Source organism: Bison bison, unplaced genomic scaffold, assembly GCF_000754665.1.
Source record: "Bison bison bison isolate TAMUID 2011002044 unplaced genomic scaffold, Bison_UMD1.0 scf7180017864213, whole genome shotgun sequence".
Taxonomy (NCBI): domain Eukaryota; kingdom Metazoa; phylum Chordata; class Mammalia; order Artiodactyla; family Bovidae; genus Bison; species Bison bison.
The window spans coordinates 464,178-479,739 of record NW_011494785.1 but is presented as its reverse complement, the minus strand read 5'-3'; the positions used below and the strand labels follow the sequence as shown (position 1 = coordinate 479,739).

At 52.8% G+C, this 15,562-nt stretch overlaps 2 protein-coding genes across 4 annotated transcripts in view; both read right to left on the bottom strand.

Annotated features, from left to right (window-relative positions):
* Positions 1-1,776: 1,776 nt before the first annotated feature.
* LPAR5 (lysophosphatidic acid receptor 5) lies at positions 1,777-12,234 on the bottom strand. Of its 3 annotated transcripts, XM_010844962.1 has the most exons (3): positions 12,083-12,234; positions 11,714-11,845; positions 1,777-3,577 (listed from the first exon to the last, which is right to left on the bottom strand). In XM_010844962.1, exon 3 carries the CDS (start codon positions 3,352-3,354, stop codon positions 2,251-2,253), a length of 1,104 nt encoding a protein of 367 aa, XP_010843264.1. In that variant the 5' UTR covers positions 3,355-3,577; positions 11,714-11,845; positions 12,083-12,234; the 3' UTR covers positions 1,777-2,250. The 3 variants fall into 3 exon arrangements, with proteins under 3 accessions (XP_010843264.1, XP_010843263.1, XP_010843265.1); XM_010844961.1 differs by having other exon boundaries at positions 11,714-12,233; XM_010844963.1 differs by lacking the exons at positions 11,714-11,845; positions 12,083-12,234 and adding an exon at positions 8,863-8,947.
* Positions 12,235-13,698: 1,464 nt separating this feature from the next.
* ACRBP (acrosin binding protein) overlaps positions 13,699-15,562 on the bottom strand; it is a 9,469-nt gene continuing 7,605 nt past the window's right edge. The window contains exons 9-10 of the mRNA XM_010845195.1: positions 14,589-14,672; positions 13,699-14,007 (exon numbers count right to left, since the gene is read on the bottom strand). Coding sequence (XP_010843497.1) covers positions 13,885-14,007; positions 14,589-14,672 — 207 coding nt within the window. The 3' untranslated portion in view covers positions 13,699-13,884. The remainder of the gene's footprint in view (positions 14,008-14,588; positions 14,673-15,562) is intronic.

Genomic DNA, 15,562 nt, shown 5'->3' with positions numbered 1-15,562 from the left:
TAAGCCATGCAATGTGGCCAAAGCAAACAATTTTTTTAAACTATTAGGTTCAGTTTGGATAGGGCAAAATGCTGAGACTTTGGATGATGATGACATTTGATGCCCCCAGGTCTGGAAGGTCTGAACCCTAAGGACGGAGCAATTGATGGAGCAGGTGCTAACCTGCTAACCACCGGGCCTCGTCTAGAGCAGCAGAAGGCTGTTAACCTCAGACCAGACAGAGGAAAGCTCCACTTCACGGCTCTCAGGGAGGATGCTGGGTCAGTTCTCTGGTTTGGCCACCAGGGGTCATTTTACCCTTGTAAATCACTATCTGGAGGACTCAGGTAAACACAAAAGGCTTAGTAGGAACTAAAACACACAGTGGCACAGCCTGGGAAACTCTGACAGTCACACACAGACACACACACACACATGCGCACACACAGAAACATACAGCAGTGAGAAACAGAAATGCATGCAGGACATGGACATGAGCATGTCACCAATTCCCTTGTTAATCTCACTAATAATGTCAGGGTCTTAGGATGACATGGGGCTTCCCTGGTGGCTCAGAGGTTAAAGCGTCTGCCTGCAATGCAGGAGACCTGGGTTCTATCCCTGGGTCGGGAAGATCCCCTGGAGAAGGAAATGGCAACCCACTCCAGTATTCTTGCTTGGAGAATCCCATGGATGGAGGAGCCTGGTGGGCTGCAGTCCACGGGGTCCCAAAGGGTTGGACACAACTGAGCGACTTCACTTAGGACGACATAGTGCCAGCCCAGACTCCATTCAAGAAGGAAGGAAACAGTAGGTGGCTGGTAAATCAGACTTCCATTTCCTTACTTCCAGCTCACTAAGAGTAGTCATCCTGTTCCTGCCCTCCTGTCCATCATTCATCGGATTTACTTCCATGTAAACTTCTTGCCTGGCTCTTGTTCTGTTTCCTTTTCCCTACCCAGAGAAACCCCCACCCCCACCTCCTCCTCAGTATTTGTGCAGCTCGTTCCACCCCCACCTCCCGCTGCAGCTCCAGGATCCCTAGATAGTGCTCCACTGGAGTAGAGCACCTACGCACCTTGCCCCCACCCCCACCCCCAGAAGCTGCAAGCCTTTCCGACTACAACTGGCAATTGACTTGAGCACAGCTTTTCCCCTGGCATTAATAAAAACAATGTATATAATAGCCTGGGAAGAAAGTACACAAACTCTAATACTTCAGTACAGGTATAGTTCTAAAGCATGATCTGGGGATGGATTCTTTTAGAAAGTCTAAACTATTTTCATAATAATACGACTAAGCTGTTATTTGTCCTTTTCACTCATTCTCTCACAAGGAGATGATGGAATTTCCCAGAGGCTTCGTGACACTGTTGCTCTCACAGCTATTGGAATGTGTGCTTGCCTATTTCTGTTTTTAAAGTTATTCTTTTTTATTTCTAGTATGGTTAAGTATCAAAAGAACAAAGTATCAGCAAAAGTTCTTTGGAATGCTCCATGTTTAAGAGTGTAAAAGGGTCTGAGACCAACAAGTCTGAGAACTGTTACTTTAGAACAAGAATGTTCTCCTCATTGTATTATCGGTGAAGCAGCAGACGGGGCGCCAGGTGGAGGGGGAAGAACCGAGGACCTAGAATGGAGGAGATCTTGAAGGGGGAAGGCAGGACCTAGAAAGGGGACTAGGGACCAAGAACTTGGAGGGAAAACTCCTCTAACTCAATTTTGCCCTGCCCCCAACTATCCATGCTGGGTGTCAGGTCTAAATTGTTTCAAGTCACTAGACAAGAAGGAAACCAATTCAGTGAGCAGCCAATAAGCTTTTGTATTATTAATATTATGCCTCAGTGCTGGGCAGGGAGAGCCTCCTAAGACTCCCTAAGCCTGCTGTGGTCGGTCTAAAGGCAGGACACCCATCTTCCGCTCCATCTACCAGCTGTGGGCCGCGTTTCCTGCCCACCAAGGACATTTCATCCAGTCTCCTGCCTCTACATGGGCAGGTTCACAGCAACACTTTCTAGGGGCTGGGGAAGGGGTCCTCCCCTGCTCACCATCACCCCCAGTTAAAGACATTTCCAGCGGCGCTCTTCCTACCGCGCGCCCCTGGGCCCCACACTTCGTTCTCTTCTGCATCCGGTAGCAGGAGCTGCCACTCCTAAGTCCCAGCGCCCACCCTACCGCTCCCCGGTGCACACCGCGGCGTGTCTGAGAGTACCAGAGGCGCGGGAGTGGGGGTGGGGGTGGGACTGTGCTCTGACACGAACGACTGTGCGTTCAGAAGGACGAATCCTCGTGGGATGGGGTGAAGGATGACCGGGGATCGGAGGGCTGGAGCTGCCCCTGGCTGGTTGTGGTCAGAGTAGAGGCGTGGGCAGTCTCGGTGAGCGGTTCAGCGAGCGCCTCCTGAGCCCCGTTGGCGGCCAAGGTCCTGTCCCGGAGCGGGGCTCTCAGGCCTCGCAGGGTGTTGCGGAAGCCCTCCGCGCTAAAGTAGTACACGAGGGGGTCGAGCACGCAGTTGGCACCGGCCAGCAGCACCATGACCATCAGCACCCCGCGCACCTTCCTGCGCGCCTCGGAGCTGGCGGGCACCACCTCGCCGCGTAGCAGCCCGTACACGGCCAGCGTGGCGTTGTAGGGCACGAAGCACAGCAGGAAGATGACCAAGCTCGCCAGCAGGAGGCGCACCGTCTTCCGCCGCCGCTGGCTCCGCGTGGCGTCGGGCCGCGCCAGGGTCCAGAAGACGCGGCCCGACGAGTAGACCACGGCCGCCAGGGGCAGCAGGAAGCCCAGCGCCTCGGCCAACAGCAAGAGCGGCAGTAGGCTGCCCTTCCACAACTTGTCGCTGAAGCTCTCGAAGCAGAGGGACACGTTGCGGCCGTCTCTGGCGCAGGACGAGGGCTGGTGCGCCAGGATGGTGGGCACGGCGAACACCAGGATGAGCGCCCACACGCCCAGGCAGAGCAGCCGCGCCACGCGAGGCCGCCGCAGGTGGCGCAGCCGCAGCGGGTGCACGATGGCGGCGTAGCGGTCCACGTTGATGAGCGTCAGGAAGATGCAGCTGCCGTACATGTTCATCTGAAAGACGGCGCCCGCCAGCTGGCACAAAAAGTCCGGGAAGGGCCAGTAGTGCCGCGCGTAGTAGGACAGGCGCAAGGGCAAGGAGAGGGTGAAGAGCAGGTCGCTGGCCGCCAGGTTGCACATGTACACGCTCACCACCGAATGCACGCGCAGCGCGCGCAGGAAGACCCAGAGGGCCAGCGCGTTGAGGGGGAGCCCGGCCGCCAGCACCACGCTGTAGACCACCAGATGCAAATGATGGATGGGCTGGTAGTCCGGGCACTCGGTGGGAAGAGACTTGGCCGAGGAGTTGGCTTGCATCGTGCCACTGTGCGCCGAGGAGCTAGGCTGGGGGCATCAGGGGGCGCACCCACGTCCTAGCATCTCCAGTCTCTGGAGCCGGGGCCTGGGGGCTGCACAGAGAGCCCCAGAGCAAACGGAGGTTCAGCATGGGCGTGTGGGTTGTGGTTGCAAGGCAGCCGGCCTGGGGGAAGGTGGGGAGCAGTGGGATGCCTTTGGTCACAGCCTCATCGGCAGTGGAGACCTGAAACAGGAGGGAAGCCAGAAGTCAAGATTGGGCAAGGAAGGGCTGAAGACACAAATGTTATGGAGCTGAACTCCCTGGCCTCTTGAGACCTTTTTCAGCCTCAGACCTTTCCCTTACCTTCCTTCTGTGTCCAGAACAGCTTTATGCAGCCGTCTCCATGGCACAGTGTTAAATGCACAGACTCTGGAGTCAGACTTGCCTACTTATAAATCTGTGCCTTTGTCCTCGTGTGCCTTAGCCACTTCCCTGGTAGTCCAGTTACTAAGACTCAGAGCTCCCAACGCAGGGTTCAATCCCTGGTGAGGGAACTAGAGCCTACATGCTGCAACCAAGAGTTTGCATGCCACGACTAACACCCTGCACAGCCGAATAAATAAATATTTTTTTTAAAGGAAAGAAAACTGAATTAATATCTCTACCCCTCATTTTCCTTACCTGGAAAACAAAAGAAAGAAAGGAGAGGCATTCCTACTTCACAAGGTCATTAGACTCAACGAGTCAATATATATGAAATGCTTTGGTTACTGTTATCTGCTAATATCTCTTCCTTTCTTCCTTTCTTGTACAAATGCTTCCTGGGACTTTAGAAGGTTTCAGGCATGTTCAAAGCAGTGAACAAAACAAAGGCCTTGCCCCCACCTATTTTCCATTCCCCTGAAAGGAGACAGATGATAAAGTATTGGTAAATAGGTATTGGCCTCCTTGGGTGGATGGCTCAGGGGTAAAGAATCTACCTGCAATGCAGGAACCACAGCAGATGTGGTTCAATCGATGGGTCCAGAAGATCCTCTGGAGAAGATAATGGCAACCCACTTCAGTATTCTTGCCTGGGAAATCCCATGGACAGAGGACCCTGGCAGGCTACGGTCCATAGCATCACAAAGAGTTGGACACAACTAAATGACTTAGCACACACACACGCACACAAATAGCTCTTATGTCAGGTGGTGAGAAGAACTGTGGAGCCCCTCCCCTGGCACCAGCCTGTTCTGCTTGTTCCCCATTATCTAAAGAATAAAGTTCAAACTCCCAAGTACAGGATGAAATCCCAGCCTCATCTCTGCTGTTGCTCCTGTGTGGGCTGGCTTTGTGGTCAGAGTGACCCAGTCCAGCTGGATGGTTTGACCTTGCTCACTCTCAGTTTTTTCATTTGTAAAATGGGGACAGTAATAGAATGGGGGTCCCATAGGCTGATGGCACACCTCAGCACAGTGCTGCCAGATGGGGAAGGCCTTGTGGGTTGAACTTCTCTGGGAGCTTCCCTGCAGAGTCTGACTTGGATGTTTCCTAGTGAGGGTTCTATGATGGGGGGAGATGGTGGTTTGGTCCTAAGGGCTTGAAGGGGGCGCTTAGCCCAGAGAAGGTGGCAATGAGCCAGGAAGTACTGTGGGCTCTGATAAGACTGAGACTGCCGGAAAGGGCAGACCACAGCTGCTGCCATCCTCAGGCAAAAGCTGGCAGATGAAGGGTATGGCCAGAGGTAGTGGAGTCAGAAGACAGGACTTCATCTCAAGTCCTTCCTTAATGCCAGAAGGCCACAGAAGAGACCCCTCCATTGTGATCCCCACATGCTGTCTATTTTGTGTGTGTTGTAAAATATACAGAACTTATTAAAATTACCATTGCAACCATCTTTAAGACTACAATTCAGTGACATTAAGTACAATCGCAGTATTGTGTAACCATTGCCACTATTTCTGAAACTTTTTCATCATCCCAAACAACAGCTTTATACCCATTAAGCAATAACTGCTCATCCCCTTTCCCTCCCTCTCCTGGAAACCTCTATTCTACTTTCTGTCTGTGTAAATGTGCCTATTCTTGACCCCTCCTCTGAGTAGAAATGTAGAATTTCCATCCTTTTGTGTCTGGGTTATTTCACTTAGCTTAAAGTTTTCAAGGTCCCTCCATGCTATAGACTGTATCAGAGTTACAGTCTTTTATGGCTGAATAATATTTTCCTGAGCTTCCCAGGTGGGTCAGTGTTAAAGAACCTGCCTGCCAATGCAGGAGATGCAGGTTTGATTCCTGAGTCGGGAAGATCCCCTCCCTGGATAAAGAAATGGCAACCCACTCCAGTATTCTTGCCTGGAAAATCCCATGGACAGGGGAGCCTGGTGGGCTATAGTCCATGGAGTCTCAAAGAGTCGGACACAATTGAACAACTAAACAACAAAAACAAATATTTTCCCGTATAAACACCACATTTTGTTCATCCGTTCATTTGTTGATGGTGACTTGGGTTTTTCCATCTTTTGGATATTGTGGGTAATGGTAATGAAGATGGGTGGCCACGTGCCGACTTGGGGATCTTAAGGAAATAAGTTATCTGAAGACCCTGAGCCATTATCCCAAAGTACTGAACCTACTCCTTTCAGTTGGAACCACTTAAAGCCTTACATGGAACAAAGTTGTAAACCTGATCGTCATACGTTTTCTAGTGTGTTTTTCGCTTGTTTGTTTGTTCTCCCTCCAACCAGCAGTTTAAGACTTGTAAGAAGCACAGCACAAGAATAAAGAAACATTTCTCCTACGAAATACCAATTTCATCAACGAAAATAATGTTGGATGGGTCTTAAACATGCGGAAAAGCAAGTAACACCAGTTCTCTTCCTAAAATGTGCCCACCTCCCATGATCCTTTGCTCCAGTCATGCCAAACTAGTGATAATTCTGCAAATACTTGACATCTTCAGGGCTCTGCCTCTCACGTGCTGTCTCTTCAACCTGGAATGCTCTCTCTCCCCTTCTCTGACTGGTAAACTCAGCCACTTCTCAGAGCCCCATGATGCCTTTCCTGACTCCCGCCCTCCCACCAAACAGGCATAGTCCCCTCTTTGGTGTCTCCCCAGCACTTTGGACGCACGTCAGCTTTTCCTACTCAGGCTGTCATGAGCTGTTCTTGGTCTGCTCCTCCCACTCACCCGTGAACTCCCTGAGGGAGGGCCTATGGACTGTGACTTACTCATCTTTGTAGCCCCAGCCCCTCCCTCTATAAATGTTGAGTCAAAAATAATAGCTGCCTTACTGATCACTCACCATCTCCCTGGGTGCCTTCTAAGTGCAAGCTCTAATCCTCCCAGCAGCCCTTGGAGGTCAGTGTTTCTCCTGATTTTTACTCAAAAGTGGTCAGTGAGGAGTGAAATCAGGACTCAAACCCAGGACGTCTCACTTCCAAAGTCCAAGCTGCCTCCAATAAGAATGGGTGGGTGGGTGTGAGCTGGATGCTGCACCTAACTTTTATTGCTGCCTAGATGAAATCTGTGCCCATAGGTGAACGCTTTTACTTCCTCCTTTGTCCAATTGAAATATGTACTGTTTAATAACCCACTTCCTTCTTTCTCCCACTTCAAACATTGGTACCACAGACTCATCTCTCACACACACAAATATGCCTCCTGATGATCTCCCCTTACCTACTGAATCAGTTTTCTGCTTTCAGCTCCTCAGGTCATATCCTGTGTATTTGTCCCATTTCCCCAACCAGATGATAAGGTTCTAGGGTAGGGATTAGGCCTTTTACAGCTTTCTTCCCAAGCTCACTCACACTTCAGTCTTTCCGCTTAGCAGGCCCTTGTGATATTCACTGGCTGCCTGGAAGGAAATCTTCCCTCTGCCCCCCATGTCCATCCAGCCTGTAATCCTGTTATAATATTTCATGTGTCATTCCAACCTCTTATCACATTCCTGACTATCTTTTCTGCATGTGCAACTCTGAAAAGCATGTCCCTTTGGAGAGCCTTGTTTGGAAACTGCTTGTGATAAAACTTCCGTAACAGTTTATGGCTGCAATTTTTGTTGCTGTTTAGTCCCTAAGTCATGTCTGGCTCTTTGCAACCCCATGGACTGTAGCCCGCCAGGCTCCTCTGTCCATGGGATTTCCCAGGCAAGAATGCTGGAGTGGGTTGTCATTTCCTCATTCAGGGAGGGGATCTTCCCAACACAGGGATCAAACCCAGAACTCCAGTATCTCCTGTATTGCAGGCAGATTGTTTACCACTGAGCCACCTGGGAAGCCCACAGCTACAATTACAGTAACATTTTATCACTCTTAACCATTCTTTGGAGAATCAATAGCTCCTTACAATTAGGATGAATGAATGAGTGAATGGATAATTCTCTTCCAAGAATACTAAATCTCTCAGCACTTCCCTCGTGGCTCACTGGTAAAGAGTCAGCCTGCAACGCAGGAGACACTGGAGACCTGGGTTCGATCCCTAGGTCAGAAAGATCCCCTGGAGGAGTAAATGGCAACTCCAATATTCTCGCCTGGAGAATCCCATGGACAGAGGAGCCTGGTGGGCTCCAGTCCATGGGGTGGCAGAGAGTTGAACAGGACTGAGTGACTAAGCACACAGCACACAAGGCTCTCATCAACAACACTGCATGTTAATGAGACCACAATGTATTAGGTGAGCTGCTACTAAAAGGTGGAGTTAGGAATTCTTCAGAGATGCTCTCTCCTTCCTCCTTCCAAAGCCGAGAAGCCCTTGGGTTGATGTCTCAAAAAGCCACCCCTCTCTGACAGACTCACACAGAATGGCCTAAGCCAAGCATTGAGAGCTGCCAGGCTCCTGCCCTAGTCCCCCACCCCATCCGCTTGCTTCCCTGGGGCTCCCTGTCAGAGGAACTGAATGGGCACAGTGCCAGGCCAGATGGCAGAGATGGGAAAAACTGCCAAAAAGGAGGCAAACAGGAAATGGAAGGCGGGCTCTAGGTATGGGGAAGGGGCAGCAAGCCCCTCTCCTCTGTCCTGCTGTCAGCAAGAGGTCAGGTTGGGGTGGGGGGCGGTAAAGCAAAGAAACAGCAGCAGCCCCAGAAGCGCAGAGACACCAGGACTTCATTTCACCAGGGAGAAGGGGAACCTCGAGGCCCACACGGGCTCAGCAACCTCAGCATGCCCAGAGGTCACGTGAGCACACAGCTGCACTCACGTGCAAGGCCACAGGCAGGTAAGGGTGCACCAAAGGATGGGCACACAAGATTGTTAGTAACATACAGATCAGTGTGTAACACGTGTGTGTGTGCACGGAGCCTCAGACAGCCAAGCCAGGGGAGGAGGGCAGACCCAGCCCCCGTCTTCGGGACAACATCCTTAGATGGACAGACAGACGGGCAGCTTCAGGGGCACACACACAGGTGTGCAGATGGCCACAAGCAGATCCCTGCCCCAGGACACTGAGAGGCAAAGAGAGGCCTGGGGACTGCCCCTCCGGCATCCTCTCCCCCACCGCCCCAACACCATGCACAGACCAGAGTATGCGTGGTCATTCTCCTCCTCACCTTCTCCGTCTTTCAGCTTGCCATAAGCACACCCAGGGCCCAGATCCCTGTGTCCCTGGGACCTCTGGGACCGGCCCCACTGCCCTCTGAGCTGGGCTGGGCACCATGCTTTGCTGAGATAAGTCAGTGGGGCAGGGCTATTTTCTGCCTTGGCAGGAAGTGAGAATGGAGGATAAAAGTGGACAGAAGGCTAGATCATGATCTTTCCCTTCCTCTCCTCCACACAACTGGCCCGTGGCGTCCACCCTTCTGGCGCCTGACCAGGGATGCAGAGGGGAGCTGAACAGAAGCGGGGTGGGTGATTTGGGACACTGATGGGGGCAGGGAGGAAAGACAGACAGCTCCAGCTTCCTCCTGTCTGCTACCCTCCCCGTGGGCTTCCTGCCCCACTTCCCCCCTGCTCTCCCCGCCTCTCCGAACATCCACCAAAGGCCTTGCTCTCATCACCTCTTCACCTTCGGAATCTACACCCTTCAGAAATTTGGAAAGTGGGAATCTCCGGTCTCTTCATCCTTCTTGCCCCGGAAGACCAGCTCTGAATAGCTCTGACCTACTTTTAGATTTGGGCTGTCAAAAGCCCATCAGCGTGTCTCCCCACCCCCACCCTCACCACACACACTGTGTAACCAGACCCTGTAGCTAACTGAACCCACTTCCTCTCTTGCTGCAACCTGGCAGCCACGAGAAGATGCAACCTCTACCCACAGACACGTGTGATTGTGAAGACTCTTATGGCCTGTATGTTCAGATTTCCCAAACGGATGCAAACTGTACTGAGCATCCAGCAGAAGGATGATGAAAGCTTTAGGAAAATCTCTGTCCCAGGGCTGCTCTGAAACACAGATGAATCCTGCCCATCAGCTTGTCCTGGGTCTGGGAAGTTTGTGAAAGTGACTAATAGTCGCTCAATCTTGTCTGATTCTTTGCGACTCCAGGGACTGTAGCCCGCCAGGCTCCTCAGTCCATGGAAGTTTACAGGCAAGAATACTGGAGTGGGTTAGCTGTTCCCTTCTCCAGGGGATCTTCCTGATTCAGGGATCGAACCTGGGTCTCCCGCATTGCAGGCTGATTGGGGCAGTCTGTAAGGTGGGGATAGTACCAGGTCACCCAGTTGAGTGGATGGCCTCCTCCTGACCCAGGGGTCATGGTCTTCCCCTCCACGTGTCCTGTCTAACCTCCATCCTCCTTCCTCTCTGGTTCAGGCCTGCTCTGCTTTCTGCAGCCCAGATCCTGCTCCAGCCTCTCCCCACCCTTCCCCTCTTGGCCTCTCTTTCAGCTCTTCCAACATCATCCTCAGCTGCATCTTTTCCCTTTCTCTATTCTCATCCCATTTCTCCTTTCTAGGAAAAGGCCATAAGTTCAATGACTAGTCGCCCGGTGAGTGGCTGTCACCTCCCCACCTGCATACATTTCTCCACCCTGCTGTCAAGAGCTGGAAAAACAGGAAACAAAGTCTCGATCACTCAGGACTCAAATGGGATCAACTCTCGGCAGCCCTGTGCTCTGGGTGGTCCTTGTTTTGGGACTTGGCTGGGTCCCACAGACTCAAAGAAACCTCGGGAAGCCTTTGGATTCATGGACCTGGCCCTGCCCTTGGGCAGCACTGAGTATGTGTGGTGTGGAGCCCTCAAGCCTCTGTGATCCCTCCCCGGGGGCCTGGGCTTGGGAGGCTTCTGAGCTGCTGGGGTGCATGCTGAGGGCACCAGACAGGGACACAGCCGGGCTCTACGGTCTCTGGGTGGCCAGGAGATGAAGCTCAAGGGTTGAAAGTTTCTGCTTCTGTCTCAACCCAACCCTTGCCTCCAGGTCCCCTTCAGCGACAACCTCAGATCACCCTGAAGGGACCAGAGATGCAACCTGATGGGAGGGCCCCTTCCCATCAGGGAGGCCCCCACAAACAGGGAACAGCCACCCTCAGTGGTGTGACACACAGGTGTCAGGGACACCACTTTGATCCCTGATCTGGGAAGATCCCACGTGCCTCATGGCAACTAAGCCCCTGAGCCACAACTACTGAAGCTCCGTGCACCTAGAGCCCATGCTCTGAAACAAGAGAAGCCACCACAGTGAGAAGCCCGTGTACCACAAGTAGAAAGAAGCCCCCACTCTCTGCAACTAGAGAAAAGCCCGGGTGGAGCAAAGAAAACTCAGCACAAACAAAAATATATACATAAATACATATTAAAACAAAAACAAAAGAAGGCCCTGCACAAGCTCAAATATCACCCCCACCCTACCCTGTGCCCAGTATCTGAAATCTTATCCACTGCATGACACTCCTGGACCACATCCTACCAGACCTGGCAGGACACTGGAGACGTCTGGCCTCAACATCTTATAAAGAGAATGCCCTGGGTGAAGGCAGTGTCTCTCAGGCACCTCTAAGACATTGGATTTGGCTGGGAAGGTCCCTATGAGGGCAGGTCTGTGCCTTGAACCCGCTCTGGAGTTTAATCAGGTCAGGTTACTGTCACCTGCAGAGGCCTGGCTCCGGATGAGTGGGCGTTGGACATTGTCTTATCTGAGAATGGGAGAGGGTTGGAAACTATCCTCAGAGGGCCCTCTTTCCTCAGTGGCCCTGGGACCCCAAGTTTAGCGTGAGAGTAGGTGAAGGGGAAGACCCAGCCCCCAGAACAGACAGACCCAGGGGCTGGCTTCATGCTCCAGGGCACATCCTCTGTCTGCGGTCTGCCTGCCTGAGGTCGTCCCTTTGAGCTCTTTATTCAGAAAGATTTCTCCAGGCCCAGGGCCCCCTCTCACCTCCACTCCCACCCACGTCCCCCAATTCTAAAGGAGGGGTGCTGTCCTTGTGCCCCTGTGAGGTTCAATCCCACCTGTGAGGCCCCCTTACCTGTGCTCGTCGGTGTGGCTCGCAGCTCTCCCGAGCTGGCTTCTACCTGCTCTGCGCCAGGCCGGGCTGGTAGGACCTGCTCCCGGCAGTGGGACACACCCACCTCAGCAGATCTCAGCAGATCCCGGCACCCTGCACGCACCCGCACCCAACCCCAAGACAGCGGGCAGGGAGAGAGACAGAGGAGGAAGCCGTGACCTCAGTGCCTTCACAGTTTGGCCAGAGAAGAAACCCCAGCAGAATGTCACTTAATGCAGCCCCAACCCTCACCCACTAATGCCCTCACCACCACCCATCCCTCTCACACCCCTTGTAGTTTCCGGGAAGCCTAGCTGTCACACCCAGTACTGCAGATTCCAAATTACTAACCCCCAGCCTCTTGCTGTCCTGCCGGTTCCCCCTGGCTGTCTCGTCTGTACTGGGTTCCAGCAGATGGTTTTGCTCTTGTCACAGGTGGCTTATACCTCCCTCTGTGTGTTTGTGGGGGAGGGGGAGCAGGACTCAGACGACAACCCCTAGTCTCTGTAGCCTGGGCTGAGCCCCTTGTCTTCCAGATCAATAGGGCCAGGCATGATGTCTGCGCTCTGTGCAAAAAAAAAACCCAAAAAACAAAAAAACAAGCTTTGAGCCCTAGGTGAAAAAGGACATTGTGGTTGAATGAGCATGGGAAACACTAAGTCGAACAGGTTTCTCTATTACAGGGTTTCTCAGGGTCTTAAAAGCTTGACCACATGTTGATAATAAAAGCTGGGTTATGGGGGCATTGAGGGTGCATTGTGAGTGTGTTAGTTGCTCAGTCTTGTCTGACTCTTTGCAATCCTATGGACTGTAGCCCACCAGGCTCCTCCTTCCATGGGACTCTCCAGGCAAGAATACTGGAGTGGGTAACCATTCCCTTCTCCAGAGGGTCTTCCCAGCCCAGGGGTCGAAACTGGGTCTCCTGCGTCGCAGGAAGATTCTTCACCTTCTGAACCACCAGGGTTGCGTTATTCTGTATTTGTGTATGCTTGAGCTTTTCCATAACGTTTTCTGTTAAATGCTATATAGTTATCTCCACGTGTGTGTTTCCAGAATATGTTTTGGGAGATCCGTTATTTTTTTTTTTGTTTGAAAGATTTTTTTTTTAACGTGGATCATTTTTATAAGGTTTTATTGAATTTGTTACAATATTGTTTCTGTTTTTTATGTTTTTGGTTTTTGTGGCATGTTGAGATCTTAGCTTCCCAAACAGGGCTCAAATCCATACCCCCTGCCACTGGAAGGCAAAGTCTTAATCATTGAACAGCAAGGGAAGTCTCCCAGGTTATTTTTTTTTAACTTTTTTAAAAAGTTGATATGTTGTATTTTCATTTTTATTCAGTTCAAGAAATTTTCTTTTTCATTTTTTTGGCTACATGGCATGTGGGATCTCGTTTTTCCAACCAGGGATCAAACCTGCGCCCCCTGCATTGGAAGCATGGAGTCTTAACCACTCGACCACCCGCTAAGTCCTGATTCCCACGTTATTAAAGGCTGATGCTGGAGTCACATCTCCACGCAAGCTGTCATGACGCGCTCCCCCACATTTGGACCATTGGGCCCATGACTGGATGTCAGAGCAAGGGCTTCCAGCCCAGTTGCCTCCTCCCTCCTATAAATGGCAAATTCTGCCATACTGCCTGGGGCTGGCCCCCGCTGGACACAGTCTCATTCAGATGACCCTCTAGAGGGACAGTCCTGCACTCACATCTGAGATCATGGGATCAGAACTTCAGAAATGGAGACACACACGCCCTCGTGGCCCACACAGTCCCCAAGACACCGGCCATGACTTCTTCTGACTTCTCAGTCTTCTCCTGGCACAGGACTGCTTCCCTGAGAACCACCCCCAGGATTCCCTTGCCAACAGATGGCTCCATAAGTGCCAGGGGCTGTAGAACTGACTCCCTGGGGGCAGGGGGCGGGCAGGCCCAAGAGGGGATCACAACCAAACCAGGCCACACAAGTTAAAAATAAACATTTTATGTATAGACATCCTTTAAGGTGGGCAGAGTTCCCATCACCAACCTCTCTGGGACTGGTGCCCCAACCCAAAAGACACGTGATTCGGGCCAAGTAAGAGACAATCCAGGGTCTGAAAGCAATGGAGAGTGTGGGAAGGGGTAGCGGGTGGGGAGAGGACAGAGTCCAGCTCATCCAGCTTGGCCAAGGGTCAAGGTGCTAAACTCCTGGCTCCATCGAAGCACGAGGTCCTCGCTCTTGTCCGGAGTCAGGACGGTGTATGTCTCATTCTGCAGACATCTCATGCGGGACACCTGTGCAGGGTCCGAGTGGGAGAGCCAGGAGCCAGAGGTGTCAGAAGTCCAGATCCCAGGGCGGGGGCGGGGGCGGGCGTGGTTGCAGGGAGTGCAGGAAAAGTCAGGGAAGGCGGAAGCTCAGATGTGGCTTTTTTAAAAAGCAGCCAGACACACCACATAGCCTGAACCCCTCCTTTTAGAAATGAGGAGCCCGGGGCTGGAGAGGAAGTGACTTGGATCAGACGAGTCAGTGAGTAAGAGCAGGAGGCAGGACTGACATCTAGACCTCTCTGACCAACCAGGCTGGGGGTTCTTCCCTCCCAGTGTGTCCCCAGGGCTTCTTATGGCAGCCTCCCCTTTCCACCCCCATCCCGGAACCCTTGGCCTGGGGGCCTGGGAGGGCTGCTCACCTGTGGCTGGAGGAGTAGGGACAGAGCTCCGGGGGACACACCTGCTCTTCACACCCCCACCCCCATGCTCAGATGGATGCCACGGCTCGGGGTGTGTGGGGGAGGTGGAAAGGTGGTCAGAACAGGTCAGCGTGCAGTGACCCATGGAGGGGCTGATGGGGGTGGTGGGAGCAGCAGGAGGTGGCTCACCTTCCGATCCCTGTTTCTCATCATACACTGCTGGCTTTTGAAGGCACAGTAGTTGGGGTACTGCACATATTCCGTGTCACAGATCTAAGGCAGGAGCGGGGGATGGGAGGTGGAAGACTTCAGAAGCCTCAGAGCCCTTCATAGCGCCCCCGACGGCAGAAACCAGGGCAGAGAACCAGACCCTCTGCACCGGGGTGTCCCCTTCAGTGTCACCCTGTGTCTGGGAAGAAGCTGGGAGCTGAAACTAGGAAGGGGCTGCTCTGCCGGTCAGCAGGCTGCGAAAGCAGCTGAGAGGACCGGGGAAGTGAGTACCAAGGGTCCAGATCGTGGAAGGGTCCCAAGTGGCAGTCCCATCTCAGGGAGCCTCCTGGGGACGGCTTAGGATGGAAGAGGTGGAAGTGTTTCTTATGTGCGACCCTGGGTGGAGCCACTTCCCTCTGTGGCCCTCACCACCCCACCCATAAACCCAGGGAAACAGCTGAGATGGTCTAAGGCCCCGTCCAGATCTAGGGACTCAGGGAGGAAAGCTAGGCGGAGGCCCTTCTGCTCAGCTAAAAGCCCTTTCTTAAGTAGTCTCAACTTGTCCTGGTCTTGATTTTTTTCTGTTAAACCACAGAAGGCGGGGGTTGGGGGAGTGAGGGAGGCGGTGCTGGCTCTTAGCTACAACAGGTTGACCCACAGGGGAGGTGACTTTGCGGGAGGGAGTAAAGCTGATCCCATTGAGAGGGAAAGCACTGGAAGATTCGGGAAGGAGCCTACAGACTAAGGCAGGGAAGCACTGGATCACTGTCAGCGGCACTTCAGGCATCACCCAGAAGTTTGTCTTAGGAATGAGGCCTCCCACTCCCACCCACCAAGGGTAACTGGCAGAGATGGGACCAGACCTGTCTCGTGTCCCCAAGTCCTGTACCCTCCAGCTTCCCGGATTGCTAGTCCTTTGCTAAACACAATCCTGGTCTCCTGGGGGCCCAGGG